Source organism: Patagioenas fasciata, chromosome W (genome assembly GCF_037038585.1).
Source record: "Patagioenas fasciata isolate bPatFas1 chromosome W, bPatFas1.hap1, whole genome shotgun sequence".
Taxonomy (NCBI): domain Eukaryota; kingdom Metazoa; phylum Chordata; class Aves; order Columbiformes; family Columbidae; genus Patagioenas; species Patagioenas fasciata.
The window spans coordinates 67,353,661-67,372,802 of NC_092559.1; the positions used below are offsets into that span (position 1 = coordinate 67,353,661).

Here is a 19,142-nt window from a genome sequence, read left to right on the forward strand (position 1 = left end):
TTTTGTAAGTAAATAGTCTTTAATAATAAACTGAGATACATGTATCTGCAATTTTGAATGGGAGATGATTTTTTTTTTTTAATTAGTATTCCTTTTATCGTAGAGCTGAGGTGGTCTATAGACTTAAGAACCTGAAAGCTCATTTGAAATTTCCTTTTGCATTGAGATAGAAAAATGTATAATTGGAATAAAGTTCAAGCTCAAAACTGTTTTCATAGTTAATCCTGAGTGTGTTCTTGAGAACATGGAAAAACTGAAAGAAGCTTTTTATTTTGCGATCACAAGTGCAAGATGCTATTCCATTTGTGAATCAGTAAAAGACTCTGCATCCTATAAATGGTTTGTACATTTATCACATCTGAAAGTGAAGAGATGCAGCAATCAGTGTTAAAGCAGTCCTTTCATAAGAATGAAATTTATATTTTGAGCAGAAAACACAGGATTTGCTTAAAATGTCTAAAAATGAGCTTACCTTTATGAAGCAGATTTGGCAGGTCCTTAGTAGCTTGTTTATTGAGTACTACAAAATGTATATTCTAGTCCAGTATATTTGAGAAAGAGATGGTGGTGGCAGGGAAAGATAATAAAAGATTTAATATTGCAACAAGTCCTCCAAGATTGTTACCAGTATTCAAAGTAACAGTTTGTAAAATAACAAAATTCCTGTGTCATTAGAAACTAGGATAATAGAGAATACAAATGTATGTTTATCTGCATAGTTAATACATAGGTGAGTCTCATAAGTCTATAAAAAATAAAAATCCATGAATTAGTCCTGTGGACAGATTTTAAAAGTTACTGAAAATAGCAAATTGTTTTAGGAGGGCAAATCAGACACTTGAAACTGAAGACATTAGTTTTTTGATATATGCCATTTAGAAGTCCCAATGCTGTAGTTTTTATAGCAAATAACAGAAACTTTCATAATGAACACATTATTAGTCATATCTTTTGGGGTTTTCTCTTGACAAAATGGCTGTCAAAAATTCTGATGCACTGGGAGAACTTTAGGCTTCAACTTTAAAGGAATCTCAGTCAGTGCTCCTTAATAATAAAATATAGACTCCTGTTGATTTCAGCACTTCAGCTAAGTGCAAAAAATCTGTGCAATTCTTTTTAGGATATATGTCTTTATTGGAATATCTCAAAGTATGAAACTTAAACCTTTAGCTGGAGACATGCAGAAGAAAAAAAAATAAATACAACTTCGCATCAGAAAGAAGAGAGCCTAAATATTTCCTGATAAATATTTGAAAGATGTGTGTAGTGAAGGTTTTCTGTATTAAATTCTAGACTTGTTGTAGACCAGTATAAACCCTGTTGGAATTCCAGTTTCTCAAAATGACAGTATTCTAATTTGCATTAATAGTAGTTGTGAACACAGGCACAGGCAGGTCGCAAGAAGAGCCAGAGGCCACGAATGCAATTGCAAAGAGCAAGTTTTATTTTAGTTACCTCTCTACCAGGGGATCTCCAAAGAAGCACCTAAGCTCCTGGGCAGAGGTGGGGATGCAGTTGCTGCAGAATTCAGCCCTGGTAGAAGATCACTGGGCCTACTGCGCTTGCCTGTATTTCAAGGCTTCAAGCAGGCACAGCCTTTCGCTTTCTCGCAGCAAAGCAGGAATCTCAGGCATAGTGATAAGGTGCCTTAGAGTTTCTCACAGACCTATGTTATCTAACACAGAGGTTCTACTTGTCAAGCATACAAGGTCAGTAAAACAATTAGTGTGATGTGCTTTTTCTACACCACGGCTGCAGCTGCTTGAGTGTATTTACAATGAGCCTCCTCACCGTTCTTGTGCAATACCCATACAGTAGTGAAGGGACTATGTATTCGATCTATTGGATTCAAGGAAATAGCTTCTTAAAATCAACAATTGAAAAGATTATGAAGTTATTATTGGCATAGAAATCACTGTGATTCTATTTTATGTGTGGCCATGCTGAATCACTTAAATATTCCCTCATCTTTCATATAAAGGATAAATTAAAATTTATCCAAGGAATATAGTCTTAACATTAAATACTGATATTTGAAGCAGTTATAAAGGCCAGATTAGTAGCTGCTCAGATGTTAGGTCCTGGATTTGGGAAATTCATGGGTAGTGGGTGCAGGAGTCAATAATGTATTTAGTGTTGTAACAATGTAAGCAGTATAGTTCCCTGAATTGACTGGATGAGAAAGGGAATAGATGTCTCTCTTTATTAGTTCATAAATACTAGTTTTCATAAAATACATTTGAAATCTTAACTCATTTCATACTTAATCAAAAGGCAGCAAAAGAGCTAAGTGGCCTTTAAACCTGTAAATAATGGATTAGAAGCATTCTTTTTCCTTTTAGTGTTGTCACTGCATAAAATTTCCTGTTGCCCTGCTCATTCAGAATTTTGTGTGTGCACTGCCTAGTAATAACATCATGACTTAATGAGAGAAGCATTAGATTTATGAAAATACCAATACAGGAAATGTCTCTGAATATTGCAGTACCTTTGTATTTTGTGGTAGTGGTTGTATTGGGGCCTAAGGTTATAAACCTGCAAGCAATGGAAAACTCATCTGTTACTTATTTAAGTAACTGTATTAATCCATCTGTTTAGGAGCCTGAAAGAAATGTGGAATTTGGTGATACTAGTCCTCTTTACTTTGTATGTGTGTGCTCTGTAGGCCACCTGAACCACTGTGTGTTTGTTAAATTTGAAATGAGCAAGCTAATGTTGGCTTGTCTTTCATGTGTAAAAAAATATTAGAGTTCTTGGTTCAGGGCTGGAGAAGAGGCATAGTTATGCTTTTATTTTAAAGTTGGCTGCCTGAAATGTAGGGATGCTGGTGGAACAGTAGAGATGTTGATAAATGTTTGGACAGAGAAGTATGCAAATGTGGTAGCCTCATTTAATTAACCTTGTGTTAAGATTTTGGTTTCTGTTAAGAAGATAAAGAATCTTTGAGTGTCTGAGTTTCATCGTAGTGATGTTCATACTGTGTCCTTGCTCTAATGAGATGGGTCACAGATGGGAGATTCTTGGGTAGTTAGGAGTGACTTATTAACTTTGAATTGCTATCAAGTAGTGTGAATATTACTAAGTGTGGTGAGCCTTCACAGATAAAGGCAATTGTCAGCAAGGGTCAGAGCCAATCACAGTACCTGTGAGTTTAGGTTAAGATGCAGTCTTCTAGGCAGGTATACAGAAGTGAACTCTTGCAGTTATAGCTAGTTTGGCATTCAAGTGCATTGTGTGACGTTACAGGATATTAGAGACTGGTGCAGAAGAGTAAAGGAAGGTGAAATGCTGTGGATGGATAAGTTGGCTACTGAGAATTGTTTGGGGGTGGAGTGTTGTTTCACATTTGCTAGTACTTCTAATTAACTTTTGTCTTCAGTGTCTGTCCCAGTTACCAATTCTTTAACTAGATACCGGTTTCAAAAGTATTCAGTCTTTCAGACATGTTAGGGCTGTAATCCACATAGGCCTTCTAGCCCAAGCTTAAAGTATCACTAAACATAATTCAGACTTGTACTGGTGGACAACAGGAAGACAGGGACAATACCAAGTGGGACTTAAAGCTTCTGAAGTGAAAATGTGCCACTAGACTTAAACTGAAGGAAAACATTTATTCATCTTACCGTATTGTGTTATATGCACCCCATTCTAAAATGCATGGGGAATGAAAGTCATTAAAATTTTATTGTAGAATGGATGTACATATATCATAATGTAAAAAAAACTCCATATGCTTTCCTTCTGTGAATTTTATGCCCATGCTATCTTGAGTTGCATTGCATCTTAAAGGATATGCATTTTTAGCAGAAGGGACTTCACTGAATATGATTGAGATGCATGGTGTTGATTCCCCTTAGTTCAATCTATGTTAGTCTTAAGTGCCATCTTAAATAAGCTAGAACAGCATGTTTAATGTACACAAGAAACCTTCAGTAAGTTACTGCTGTTTTAAAAAAATTTTGATAGACTTATTTTAAAATCAGTGAGGTCCCACTCTCAAAGGAGATACGTCAACATTAGAAAGGCAGCAAGGGGCTCTGGGTTTGTTAACAGGGGCTGTATGCCAGTATTGCAGTTGACTAATGATGGGGAGACAGAGGAAGTAGTGGTAACTGGGGAGGAAAGGTGCCTCACTAATCAGAGGAGTCTTTGTCATTTTCAGGAGGGAAGTCTGCCAACTAGTTTAAATATGCTACAGGCTGATGTCTTTACTTAACTGAGCACTTGGGGAAGCTTTTCTGTTAAAGGTATAGTTATGTCCTTTGTAGTTGTAACCTCAAAATGGATTGATGGTTGTAGGCTTAACTCTGGGGTGTTAAATTATGTGTAAAATTTTGTCTACTGCTTGAATGGAACAATGGTAGGTTAAAGTGTAGTTACATTATTGGTACCTAGAAAAGCAAAGTAGTAACTTAATGCAGAAAACATAGACTGTTTAAAGGATTTAATACAATTTTCCATATTAGTGAAGTTTATTTCCTTTTATAGAGAACTTGCCAATATTAGCATTTTTTCTGTTTAGCATCTTCATTAATGATCTGGATGATGGGGCAGAGTTTACCATCAGCAAGTTTGCTGATGATGCAAAACTGGGAGCAGTGGCTGATGTGCCAGGGGGTTGCACTGCCATCCAGAGAAAGATCTTAATGGGCTGGAGAAATGAGCTGACAGAAACCTCATTAAATTTAACAGGGGGAAGTGCAAAGTCCTGCACCTGGGGAGGAACAGCCCCATGCACCAGTATATGCTGGGGGCCATAAAGCTGGAAAGCAGCTTGGCAGAAAAGGACCTGGGGGGTCCTGGTGAACACCAAGTTGAACTTGCATCAACACTGTGCCCTTGCAGCAAAGGCAGCAGATGACATCCTGGGCTGCATTAGACAAAGTATTGCCAGCAGGTCAAGGGAGCTAATCCTTCCTCTTTAACCCAGCACTGGTGAGGCCACACCTGGAGTCCTGTGTCCAGTTCTGGGCTCCCCAGAAAGACATGGACATACTGTAGAGAGTCCAATAAAGGGCCACAAAGATGATGAAGGGACTGGAGCCTCTCTCCTATGAGGAAAGGCTGAGAGAGCTGAGACTCTTTAGCCTAGAGATAAGGCTCAGGGTGGATCTTATTTATGTACATAAATACTTGAAGGAAGGGTGCAAAGAGGACAGAGCCATGCTCTTTTCAGTGGTGACCAGAGACAATGGGCACAAACCAAAACACAGGAGGTTCCTTCTGAACATCAGGAAACATTTGTGACTGAGCACTGGCACAGGTTGCCCAGGGAACTTGTGGAGTCTCCCTCCTTGGAGATATTCAAAAGCTGTCTGGACATGGTCCTGGGCAACTGGCTATAGGTGGCCGTGCTTGAGTGGGATTGGAGCCCCAGATGATGTCCAGAGGTCCCTTTCAACCTCAACCATTCTTTGATTCTGTGATTTTTGTCAGGAAAATGTTAGTAGCTGATGCTTTTTCAGGCAGATGTAACATCTCAAGCTCAGTTATTTTTGTTTTGTGTTATTGTGAACATGGTTGTTAACTAGGCTTGAATAAAATAAATGTTTTGATAACAAAGGAAGCATTGAGCTATCCATTGTGTGCAACTGAGTAAAGAGAGGTAGACACAGAGCATATATTTGCATCAGTTACAGACACTGGCAGTTATGTTGTGAGGAGGACATTACAGAATTTGACTGGATTTCAATCAATTAGCGAGACTAAATGTGAAGATGAACAAAATAGTAAGGGTGTATTGAAAACATGATATCAATCTTTGAGTTAAGTTCTTGATAGTATATTGTTTAGCTATCCATTTGCAATTGGTATTTTTTGTTTTTAATGGAGTGATGCAAGGATGTCTTTAGAAACAAGGAAGAGGAAGGAAAACTCAAAATTAGTACAGAGAACTGTCTTTTTTAGGCCGTGTGTAGTTAAACCATAAAATATGTTACCAGGAACTGCTAAAATTTAACTGAATTCAGGAGAGGATTGCACATGTGCATGCCTTCAGGTCTAGTGAATTGCATTACAAACAATGTTCTGTTCACAAAGTTGTAATAATAGAAAATAAAAATTTTCATTAGACTTCTAAAATGATAAATTCAGTCTTCAAAATTTTATACCTATAGTGAGTTACAGGCTCTAGAAAAACAGAAGTCTATAAGTCTCTTCTAAAATACAACTTACTGTAGTATGATATTTCACTTCACCTTTTTATGCTGTTTATTGTCAAGTGTGTTTAGGAGAAAGAAGCTTTTCAAAAAAATAAGTTTTCATTTTAATCTACCCAGGTTCCATAAACACACCTGAAATTTCATCTGACCAGTTATTTATTCAGTAGTGCCTCTTCCTAGGTTAGGAACTGGAGAAACAGCAGATTGTAGTGTTTTTTTTTTTTCATTTTAAGTCATACTTGTTTCAGCCTTCATATCCATGAAAGAAAAACTGCAGGATTGTATTTTTTGTTATTCTGATTTGCTTTCCTGGGGAAAGAGAGAAAAAGGCAGAAAGGCCTGGAGGCCCACTGCAAAATGATAGAATGGCAAAAAGCCGAACTAAAGGAAACTCCCAAATGGAACTCAACTGAAATGGAGCAGAACTGGAATGGTTTTTCCTAGCTGGAAAACCTGAATCTGCTGAAATATGAAGCATGGTGCTAATGGCATGGAATATTATCCTTGATCAGTCTGGGTATCAGTCAAGGTCTGCCCCATCTATGCTCCCTTCTTAGCTGCCTCACACCAGCAGGCAGAGAGCTCAGAAACATCATGGTTTCCAGACAACAGTGAAGACTAACAGTAAGTTCTTACATTCTTGTTGTTCCAACTCAAAAGCACTGGAAAGTGTCTCAAGGTGTTATCTTTTTGTTGTCAAACTAAATCGAAACAACAGCCGTGCTAGCTACGGAAAAGTTTCTAACTTGTTAGAGAAGTTCCTTCTCATGAGGTTTCCTGTAGCAGGGACTCAGGCATGGATTCCAGAAATTCTTCTAAAATAATTTATTTGCAAGGTACAGCATAGAGCAGCTCGAGCTAGGTGCCTCCTGAAGAGGGACCTTCAGCAGAAAAGGAAACTTAAGCAATTATCCCCCCTGCAATCTAAGCCCTCACCCCCTGTGTGTCACTCCAGGCCAATTGCAAAATTAGAGTCTGGGGTTTCCCTGTTCTTCATTTTTGTCAGGCAGGCTGTCAATTAAAATTCTGACCCTCAGTTGCTATTCTGCACCTATGGCTGAAGAAAATAAGTTCTTGACAACAGTTAAAACATTGTTCTGTTTTGTCTTCTGTTAGGTGCAGTTCTGTTCTTTTACTTATCTCCAGGGACACAGCTCCCCTTGTAGCTTGAAGATTCTCAGGCCTTTTTTTCACTTTTAGAAGCAGAAAGTTTCAAAGGTTCACAGCTTGCAGAAGCTAAGCAAACTTACTTATGCTAAGTGAAATCTATATTAGCAGTTTCTAACCAAGTTCTACATAAAGCAGTATAACCAATAATTCAATAAGCAAAGGCAGTCTATTCTCTAACAAACTGCATGAACAAAATTAACTCATTTTCAGTCAAACCTGTGCAATCAGTGTGATGAAAAGCAAGGCTTATAGTGAATCTTTTATGTATTTTCTGCTATATATACCTTTTAGGTGCTATATATCTTATATGGAAATATACTGTGTTTTTCTGAAAGTGTATTCCTCTGACAATAATTGCTATGGATACCTTATTTAGTTTCTTAATCCATTATTTGCTCCACAAATATCCTAATGTGGAAAATAAATATCTTGTAGTCTTAAGTCATGTGAAGTTACTACCTGGCAAAATCAATAGCATTATATCAGTGTTGCATTTTCTTGGTATTGTTGATGTGTAATAAATAAAGCTTTCTACCTTCAATTTATTTTAAAAAACAAAACACAAAACCAACCAAACAAAAAAAACACACACACAAAAAAAACCAAACAAAAAACACCACACCAAAACCAAATCTTAACACATTTTTACTAGAAAAGGACAATAGCTGGAAATGAAAAAGGACAAGAGCAAAGTGTTCTCCAGAAGATAATTTAGTATTTGTTTCTTAAATTTAAATGCTCTTAATTCTCTGTCATTCTTAGGCTGAAATAATCACAAGAAATCCAGACCTTGCTATTAGGTTGGTGCAAGAGTAATTGCATTTTTTGCTTTGAAATTTACTTTTTGATATTGGAATACATTCTTAAAGAAATGTGGTTATGTCATACATCATTTTAATGTGCTTTTCTCACCTTATGTTTTTTTGCTACTGACTCTTTACTTGCTGTTTATTTTATATTTACTTTAGACTATGGAAATGATGTTAGACAAAAAGCAAATTCAAGCTATTTTTCTTATTTGAGTTCAAAATGGGTCGTAAAGCAGTGGAAACAATGTACAACATCAACAACACATTTGGCCCAACAACTGCTAACGAACAAACATACAGAGCAGTGGTGGTTCAAGAAGTTTTGCAGAGGAGACGAGAGCCTCGAAGATGAGAGGACCATAGTGGCCAGTCATTGGAATTTGACAATGACCAATTAAGAGCAATTGTTGTCAAAGCTGATCCTCTTACAACTACACAAGAAGTTGTCAAGTTGTCGAAGAACTCAGCATCGACCATGTTGACTGTTTTTATGGTCATCTGGTGTTTGTAGCAAATTGGAAAGATGAAAAAGTTTGATAAGTGGGTGCTTCAGGAGCTGACCGAAAATAAAATAAAATAAAAAAAAAAAAAAGAAATAAAAAATTTGTTCTTTTCAAGTGTAATCTTCTCTTATTCTACGCAACAACAATGAACTGTTTCTCAATTAGATTGTCATGTGGGATGAAAAGTGGATTTTATATGGCAACTGGTGACGACCAGCTCAGTGGTTGGACTGAGAAGAACCTCCAAAGCACTTCCCAAAGCCAAACTTGCACCAAAAAAAGGCCATGGTCTCTGCTGCTGCTCTGATCCACTCCAGCTCTCTGAATCCCGGCGAAACCATTCTATCTGAGAAGTATGCTCAGCAAATGGATGAGATGCACCGAAAACTCCAATGCCTGCAGCCCGCATCAGTCAACAGGAAGGACCCTGTTCTTCACCATGACAATGCCCAACCACACGTCACACAACCAATGCTTCAAAAGTTGAACAAATTGGGCTATGAAGTTTTGCCTCATCCGCCACATTCACTTGACCTCTCACCAACTGGTTACCATGTATTCGAGCATCTCAACAACTTTTTGGAGGAAAAACGCTTCCACAACCAGCAGGATGCAGAAAATGCTTTCCAAGAGTTCATTGAATCCCGAAGCACAGATTTTTACACTACAGGAATAAACAAACTTATTTCTCATTGGCAAAACTGTGTTGACTGTAATGGTTCCTATTTTGATTAATAAAGATGTGTTTGAGCCTAGTTATAATTATTTCAAATTCACAGTCCAAAACTGCGATTATTTTTGCACCAACCTAATAGAAAAAAGTAACTAACAAGTGAGGATTCTCTATTTTAGATCTAATTATAGTACAAGTTCTCATCTAAGCTCTTTTTTTGTGTGTGAAAAAATGTTGCTCTTCTGTGAACTTAGATTAAATATCTATTTAAATTAGAAACACCTGTGTGTTTTAGAAGTGGAGAACAATGTTTTGGTAAGTGGACACCAATAATTTGTTAATTGCTATTGATCTGCACTTTCTGCCTCCTAGCCAGCTTCTGACTTAAAATTGTTTTAGGTGTGGTGCCATCTTTTTTCACTTTGGAAGCCCTATTTATTTTTCCGTATAAACAACACTGCTAGTTTCCTTGTTTAAGATCTTTGTGCAGTTCAGAAAAGATTTTTAATTGCTTCTTGAATATTTAGTTTTTTGAAAAGGGGAATAAAAATATTAAGAGAAATATGAAATAATTAATCTAGTTATGTTAATAACTAATGTAATGATGGCTAACACCATTTTGAGATCTTGTTCTCAGGGCATGGAGTTTTTGTTGCTGGTGCTTTAATACCACTTAGCCAAATGTAAGTATTCAGGTGGGACTTTTCCAGGCTAATTATCTATCTGTAATACTTTTTGTTAAGCTATACTACAGTTTAGTTGATTTTATAAGTTATACTATAGCTTAATTCATGGTGTAGAATTGGGCAAAATTGATGCCTTAGTGTTTTGGAATGAGGACTTAAAAGTTGCAAATGGAAAATAGATTTTTACGTGTGATGCTGTTTCAGATTCACAGTTCTGAGTGTACACAGTAATATTAAACATTGATGCCATCAAAGTAACTGCAGTGTTACTCTTATGTCCAGCTTGCAAAGTATTAAAGCAAAATATGCACCTGTCTGCAGGTGAAAGGAGTTTCATACATCAGACAGCAATGTGGACAAGGCTAATTTTTGCTGTGGCCTTTGCTCTGGGATGAATTCTGCACTCCCCAGAAAATCAGATTGACATGGAATTGGAGATTAGTGTGGAGAAAGCTCACTGCAGTCAGTCTTATCTAGGAGGTTTAATATCATAGTGGTATTTCATATGTGGAACTTTTTTGATACTAATGCATCAGAAAGATTAATATTTTCCATCTCTAATGTCAGTAGAAATTAGTATAGTTGTTATTCAGAGATTTGAGTCAAAGATGTTTTACAAAAAATACTTTTCTCATGCACTGTAGTACAATAACTGTGTGTAAAGAATTCTTTTGAGGTTTCTTAGGTAAGATGTGTAACATGAGTGCAAGCTAGGTATACACTGGGGTGTAAAACTTTTGAATAGAAGCAAGCTTATTTGGGAGGAAGAAGCAAAGAGCATGGGAAAATAGGGATATGCATGTAGCAGTTCAAGGCAGATAGGGAAAGACAAAAAAACATTAGGTAAGGTGCTGGAAATGACCTGTAGTTGACTGAAACATACATCTACAGAACCTGGAGCAGAACAATTGAGTGCAACATGTAGACTGTAAACTGGATGTGAAAACACAGTGAAATAGAAATCTGAGCTGGAATATGAGTATGAAGAATGTGGGTTATTCCTAGAAAATCAAGTGAGCTCGATGGGAAAGCACTGTTACTATTGTGATCAGCTAAAGAAATAGGTGTGATACGAATTAAATATATTCTTTTTCAATGAAAATCTCTGGCAAAAGAGGTATTATTAGAGCAATACAGCAAAATAAGATTGGAAGTCCTTTGCCTGTAACTACTTAAAGAATGGTGTTTAATTTTGATAGTAAGTTAAAACACTGTAAGAATTGTAATATGAAGTTACCTTGAACTGAATGTTCGCAAACTGGGTTTGCTTTAAGTAAATGTTGGTCTAGAACTCATTTGCTTTTGAAACTCAATCATTTATAAACTAAGGAAAAATTTCTTGACAGTGAGGGTGTTCAGATACTGGAACAGATTGTCTAGAACAGTCTTGCAGTCTCCATTCTTGGAGATGATTGGAACCTAGTTGGACACAAAGCCCTGAAAAACCTAATATAACTTTGAAATTAGCTGTGCTTTGAGCACGGGGTTAGAACAGATGACTTCCAAATCTTTGTTTCAGCCTAAATTATTCTGTGATTTTTAAGCTCTGCCTAGTTAGTAAAGCCGGTTGGACTATGTATCTTTTCATATGAAGAACACTAGTATTCCTTGAATTCAAATATGATCATAAGGATATTAGAATTTATTTGGAGGAAGAGAAGAATTGACCTACAAAGAAAACTCACTAAGTTATAAGGTCAATCAGCTTCTCTATCTGCTTGTAATTTGGTTCAATTTTTTCCCACTGTGTTGGGGATTAAGCTAAACTGAACTACTTTCTTTGATGAAGAACATTCATGTGGTTTGTTACTATAGCTCAGCTGCCATACTGTATTTCATTGTTGCTCTAATAACTTGATCAGGTGCCTGAGTCTTTTGGAGCCGTCTTTATTGGGACTGAGTCTAAATACCTGATGTGGTGCAGTATGGAAAATTGTTACTTAAGGTAGAGATTAGTAAAAGAATTGTAGAGAAGGAACTGGTAGAAGTAGTTAGTAGAACTAGAAGAGTGATTATCAATTAAGAATAATTGCAGTGGAGTACCCTAGGGGTTAGTCTTGAGTCTTACTTAGTATTTGTATTAGTATGGTGTATCCTGATATTTGATGCCAGGGCAATATTGTCAAACACAGGTAACTTTACAGGAAGCTGCTCTGAGGAAGCTAGACTGGAAAGAAAGCAGCCTGGAGCAGAGTGGGTAGCAACAGCTGAAACTTCATCTGAAATGATGCATACAGTTCTTGCCATCTGTAGCCAAGAAAGAAGAATACATAATACTAGGATAGGTGCAAAGAACAACTGCATTAAATATCAGAGGAATAGGGAGTCTGGCAAAATAGTCTGGCAGGAGGTAAGTTCATCTCAGCAAATGTGATGAGGCACTGTTTGGAAATTTGCTTTGCTAGAGGTAAATGTTTAGAAAAGGAGACAGAGGAGCAAAACAAACAAACGAACAAACAAACAAAAGCTTTATTCAAATAAAGGGGAAGAGTCCATCAGGCATATCCCTGTGTGGTCTCTTCCAAAAACCAGGGAGGACACAGCCCCTTATTTATCCCAAATTCTCCAACTGCAAGTGATCCCCCTCCTTTCCCCATTGGCTGAGGTACTCAGAGGGCTGATACACTTTTTTATTTCCCCAGCAACACCCCCTGTATGTCTCCCCGCCAATGCTCCCTGTTAGCTGATTGGTTAAACCTAGCTTCTCTCCTTTTATCATAAGTCTGTTGCACTCCATTTTGTAAAGACACGGGATAGCTGTTCCTATCAGCACTAATCACCAAACAAGGTTTAAAAACTCTTGTAAGTTAAATGATGTTGGCACAAAAGTATTTGATATGAATTAATTACATGAAAGTGTCTGATCATCTTAATGTTAAAAGGGTCTCGGTAAGACCATGGGGAGAAAAAGAAACATCATAAATTTATAAAAGGTGTCACCATGTATTTCTGTAACATAGCGTAATATTACTTTTTAAAAGGAAGAAGCAGTCAATTCTAGAAAATTTTTCTTGTAGTCTTGCAAACTTGATAACTAGCTCTGAATGATGTTGCGGAAGCAAGGGCAACAGGTTTGCTAAAGTAAACATGGTCATAAAACTATTTTAGCCTTAGAAATCAAATGATTTTGGCTGTTAATTCTATACCATGATAAGGAAGTTTGATATAAAAATAGTACAGAGGAAATGAAACTGTAGTGGAATCTTGTTAATAGTCTTGCTCATAATGATCACAATCTCTTTACAATTGATATACAGTTTAGTAGAAATTTACTGCGTAGATGGCAATGTACTGTGTAACTCCATAACAAGTTAAGAATGTATACAATGGGATCAGCTTAACTAACAGATAACAGGAGCCTGCATCCTTGGTGGATGAGATAACAGGAGCCTCCAGCACATAAGGAGAAGACAATCCAGTTGTAACCAGGTCATAGAGTTTATTCCACACGTCACAATATTAAATACTGAAAATTGTCAGGCAACTTTAATTATATATATTCTGAAAACAAAGCATTTTCTTTGATAAACTAATACTGTTACCTCAGTGTGTTGTGAAGACTGTATTGTATTTTTAATAGTAACTTAAGTAACTTGAAGAGCAAAAATTAACGCTTCCTGGACAGGTCCCTGTTCTTTTGCTTCCATTTTTTCCCCCTGCTTCTGTATGTATAACTTAGGTGGGTTCTGGCACTCAGCAGACTGTTTTGTGGGCTCCAATGTTTCTAACATTTCTACCATGTTAGAAAATGAGCCCAGCAAAAAAAAAAATTCTCATACTTTCTTGCTAGATTAATTATTTTAATCAGTGCACTGAATAGCTTGGAAAGTAGCAGAACTAGCACTAGGGATGGAATAGGATGGCATAGCCAGGTTTGGTATGTGGGAGGAGGGAAGAAGTGGGGATAGGATGGACCAAGACGTTTCCTCATTGGCAGTATTAGACTGTTGATGTGTTCAAGTGCAGTCTGAGTTAAATAGTTTGTGTTCTCTTTTTTTTTTTTTTTTTAGTAGATGCATGTGATAATGTGACGTATCTCAGAACTTTTGAGTATTTTACACTTCTGTGCTTTTATATATGTAGATAATGCAGCCTAATTTTAGAGATTGTCATTCACTTTTACCATCATAAAACAGTCTTCCTGAATTTTCTGATGGAGTCTGATTTCTCAAACGAATAAAACACAGAAACTACCTATATACATCAAGTAGGAGGAATTATTTCAAGCAGTAGTGGGAGCTACACCAGAGTGGTTCAGGTCTTTTCCTTCTACTGTTACGTTAAGAAGCTGAAAATAAAATGAAACATAATTGTGAGTACAACTCAATTCAGTTTGGATGGAATGCAAGTGGTCTTTTAAGCAATCAGGGGACTAAGATGGGAAGAAGGTGGAGTCCAGGCATGTAAGTCCAATAATAACATTTTCTCTGTGTGTTTCTGCTGTAATTAAAATGACAATATCAGTTTTTCTTCAAAAAAATACTAAACACAAGTGAGTTATAGAAATGTCTTTTGCAAAAGTAATAGTTTCTGGTAGTTATATCAGAGAATATTGCAGTCTTTAGGAAAAAAAATACTGTAACTTCTTGTTCTTTTTGGTTTTGAGCATAACCATGCTGCAGTTCCACTTTACCACTGAGTATGTTTGCTTCAAGTGAGATTTCAGTTTTCTATTTTATTCTGAAAAATAGGAGGTACTACCTAGGTATGGAATTTGTTTTGAATTATCTTTTAGTAGTGCTATGGAGATATGAAACCCTGTAGAGATTCTTAAATATTATTGAAAAGCAGTGCAGGAAGTATATTAAAAAATTCAGAATAATCACTCAATTCCCATTTCATATCATTGTTCCAGATAGTGATATTTTGCCCTGTTCACTTTATTTGTTGAAAAATAACTACTGTAGGCTTTAAATCATAATGCACTGTTACAGATCAGTATAGGACAATAATACTAGTTTCAGTTCAAATAATTAAGCCTTTGAAGCCATCATTTTTTATTTCTACTGTTAATATTTATTCATTCTTAGTAAATAGCCTCATATTAATGTCCTATCTGCAAATTTAAGAGAAGCAGATTAGTCTCAGCATGTGCCTGAAGATTGCCAGACCTCTAGTAGAAGTCTTCTTGCTCAGTCTATCTGTTCTTTTGATGTATCATGTTGTGAGGCAGTGGACTTCTGTATGAGTGAGTGGGGCCAGCTTTTATAACTCTGAATTTTTGTGGGAAAAGTCCCTTATCAGAGGTATGTATTTAAAGTGCCTCTGCCTTAAATTTAAGAGTTCTGAGCTAATTTTTGTGAAAGTCTTCAAAATCTTATTACTTTAATATGGTTTACTGAAAAACATCATGCAAGTGCAAGTCAGTAATGAGCTCTCACAGAAAATTAGTATTTTTCTAAATTTGACAGGTATGTCAACTTTATTGAAGAACTACTAAAGCACTTAGAAACTTATTGGTTGTGAAAAGATAACAGTGTAAGACTTCTGTGTTATTTTGAATTAAAAACTTGGGTTCTTTTCAAGCAATGGAACACAACAACCCCCTCTTGCTAAGAAGAAAGTAATCACCTGCGTGATACGTCTATATCCACAGAAACTTCAAAATTATAGAGCCTTTTTAATGGGAGCGGAAGAGAGGTAATAAAAGCCATTAAAGTGTATGATAGCTGCTCCAGGTCTGTTTGTAGAACAGACAAGTATTAATCAAATCTGGGATATTGAAATGTTTAGGCATTAGCTTAGTATGTTGAATTAATCTAATTATTTACTTATTGTCTTTTTCCAATATAGCCAGCAGCCAGCTTCAGGTGTAGCTTATTCCCATCCAACTACAGTTGCTAGCTACACTGTCCACCAGGCACCAGTTGCTGCGCACACCGTTACTGCGGCCTATGCTCCAGCAGCAGCTACAGTTGCAGTAGCCAGGCCTGCTCCAGTAGCTGTTGCAGCTGCTGCAACAGCTGGTGCTTATGGAGGCTATCCTGCAGCGCACACAGCTACAGATTATGGCTATACACAGAGGCAACAAGAAGCACCACCACCACCACCTCCTGTTACTACGCAGAATTACCAGGTGTGTTAAAAAAATTACTTAAAAAAAAACAAAACACCAAAACTTTTTTTTTTTTTTTTAATATGCTAAAAGGAGGAGGCCTGTTTGGATAAGAGAATGTGTTTATATCTTCTGTGAATCAAAGTCTGAATGCACCTCAAATTACTTAGTAGCTAAAACTGACAGAATGTGAAGTGACTGCAGTCACATATGGCACGTATAGAGGATAATCAGCAGTAATACTGCAGGAGCTAAGATTTAGACAGTCACACAATAAACAATGAATTGACATTTATCTCCAAATGATTTTGTGAACTACTGCTGAAATATTTGTCTCAGCTAGCCTAAATATTCAAGTGGCATGTGGTAAACTGGATCACGGAACTGATTTAGATGGAAAAAACTATTCCAATAAAAATTTTTAGAGGGAGATGGAAATAGTTCACTTGTAAGATTCCTGGGTGCCACAGGAGCTCTGATACCAAATGTAAGAGGATAGAAGATTACCCTAGGAGAGGAACTACCCTTTGGGTAGGTTTGGGGTACCTTTTGTGAGACCACTGCCTAACCTTGTGTGGCTACAGGCTTCTACAAAAGAGAAGTGTTGTCTGTTTTCATCTTGCCCCGACCTGTGCTGACACTTCCTTGCATTGATTCTAGCAGTTGTCAGTATTTGGGTGGGTCAGTTCAGGATAAGGATCCCACAGAAAACTAACCAACCAAAAAAGTAGTAGCAGGTTTCCATGGGATTGACAGACTTCTGCAGAATTTCCTTGGTTCGGCACAGTTGTGGTACCAATGCAAGAGATGAAGGTGGTATTGTGTAGAGCTGTGAGGAGAAATGTGATGGTACCTCAGACAACTTCTCATTGTTAAGCTGGCTTAAATGTCATATGAAACAACATCCTGTCAGTGTCTTGTATTCCTCTTCAGTTCAGGAATAAAGAAACTTAGCAGTACAAATCCGAGTGCTGCATCAGTTTTGCAGTTGGAAGAATTCAGTCTATACAGGTTTTCTTGGGACTTATCTAACATAAGTGTTTACTCCTGTTCAGTTTTTAAGAGTGCGAAGTTGCAGTTTTTCCTGTCTGTCTAGATTCACAGAATGCAAGTATATATGCACATCAGTAACCCTAGCCCACTGGGTTGAATCAAACAGCTTAGATGCAGAAAGATGAGGTATTTTACATGGCCAGGTTATTTCCCATTGGAAATGTGAGCTTTATTTGTATTTTTATTTTTTGCTACATTAGCATTTATTAGTCAGTCTTCAGTGGATATTTCTAGGCTAGTGTGTTTATGCACAAGAGTTCTCAAACTCTTATGGCATGGCTCATAGTTAAAGTGTGCATTTACTATGAGACAGAGGACATTGAAATAGTATGTCCCTCGCAACAGTTCTTTAACTTTTTAGTCCTAAACTTAACAGGGCATTATCTAGATTCTAATTAGCATTTTTGTTTGTTTAAAAGAACTATACTGTTGCTGTATAAATTAATTTGTATGGCTTTTGTAATTTGTTACATATGATAATGAATTGAAACGTAGGAGTCTTTCCAGTAGCGTGTTTACTCATAGTTACGAGGTTATTAAACTAGTCAGTTATTAGATGCATTCAGACAGAAAAGAGTCCCTTGAACTTAAGAAAAATAATTCTACTTAGACGGGTTGGATGGAAAAGAGATTTTATTGTTATAATTCTTAGAAATAAAAAGAAATTGTGTACATTACTACAGTTTGGCTAATGTAGTTCATGCCTTACTACCCCTCAGTTGATCAACTCTTTATGCTTTACCGTAAATATGGTATAGATTGGAGTATATGTGTACATGCATATGGTGTCTTCCAGTCCCTTCCCTTTGAAGCTTACTAACCATTTCCTGAGTTCTGGAAGTTTTGAATGGGCTACTTGCCTTGCCCTTATAAACTAGATATGGTTCCCCAGTGGAACAGTTGATATACCAAAAAGAAGGATTTAAAAGTATCACTTTCATACTCTAAAAACTATAACCAAGAAAAGTATTGCTGATGATAGGATTTTTAAAGCCAATAAAGGGTCATGTTTGTGAACTTGTGAATTTATTGTGGTTTATGGAGATCTGTGGTGTTTTTTTCCTTCATATTTTACAGGAATGTAATCTGATAGTCATCATGAAAAAATAGTGAGAATAGTTGCTTTTTGGTAACAAAAAATAATTTGGAAGGCAAAGTGATTTAATAGCACGAGTTTAATTCCGATATTAAGTCTGAAGAAGGCCACCAGAGTTGTCTTCAGGCCTGAAGTATCTATAAACATGAATTTAATTTCTTTAATGTATATATTAGTATATACTGTTTCTGTAATTTTTTTTTTAATCTACTGTAGTAGAATGGAAGAAAATTCTTTGACTCTACTAATGATTTTTATTATTCCAGATGTATACTTAAGGAGAAATTTGCTTTTTTTTAATTTTTAGGATTCGTATTCTTATGTTAGATCTACTGCCCCAGCTGTAGCTTATGACAGCAAGCAATACTATCAACAACCGACAGGGACTGCTGCAGCTGTGGCTGCTGCTGGCCAGCCTCAACCTTCAGTAGCTGAAACATACTACCAGACAGGTGGGTGACATGATTTAAACACCAGTCATTATACACAGTCTGTGTACTACTTTAATGACTTAAAAATACGTCTCCTGAATATTTCACATTATCCATTTTTTTTTTCTTATTGACATATAACTCATGTCAAGGTGTAGAAAAACCCTATGCACCAGTAAAGGTTAGGGGATGATCCACTGGAAAGCAGCTGTTCCTGGGAGTCCTGGTGGACAATAGGCTGACCATGAGTCAGCAATGTGCACTTCTGGCCAAGAAGGCCAATGGTATCCTGGGGTGCATTAAGAAAAGTGTGACCAGCAGGTCAAGGGAGGTTATTCTCCCCCTCTACTGTGCCCTGGGGAGGCCGCATCTGGAGTACTGTGTTGAGTTTTGGGCTCTCCAGTTTAAGAATCATAGAATCATTTCAGTTGGAAGAGACCCTCAGGACTGAGTCCAAACATGACCTAATCTAACTCTAGCACTAAACCATGTCCCTAAGAACCTC

The 19,142-nt window shown here is 36.8% G+C and overlaps 1 protein-coding gene and 1 non-coding gene across 2 annotated transcripts in view; both read left to right on the plus strand.

Moving 5' to 3' along the window:
• LOC136114599 (zinc finger RNA-binding protein-like) overlaps positions 1–19,142 on the plus strand; it is a 70,916-nt gene that overhangs the window by 5,723 nt on the left and 46,051 nt on the right. Inside the window, exons 3-4 of the mRNA XM_065859984.2 lie at positions 15,796–16,078; positions 18,514–18,658. Of these exons, the coding sequence (XP_065716056.1) occupies positions 15,796–16,078; positions 18,514–18,658 (428 nt within the window). The remainder of the gene's footprint in view (positions 1–15,795; positions 16,079–18,513; positions 18,659–19,142) is intronic.
• LOC136114693 (small nucleolar RNA SNORA66) lies at positions 13,022–13,158 on the plus strand. Its single transcript, XR_010653136.1, has one exon. It is a non-coding gene; the product is annotated as a small nucleolar RNA SNORA66 (small nucleolar RNA).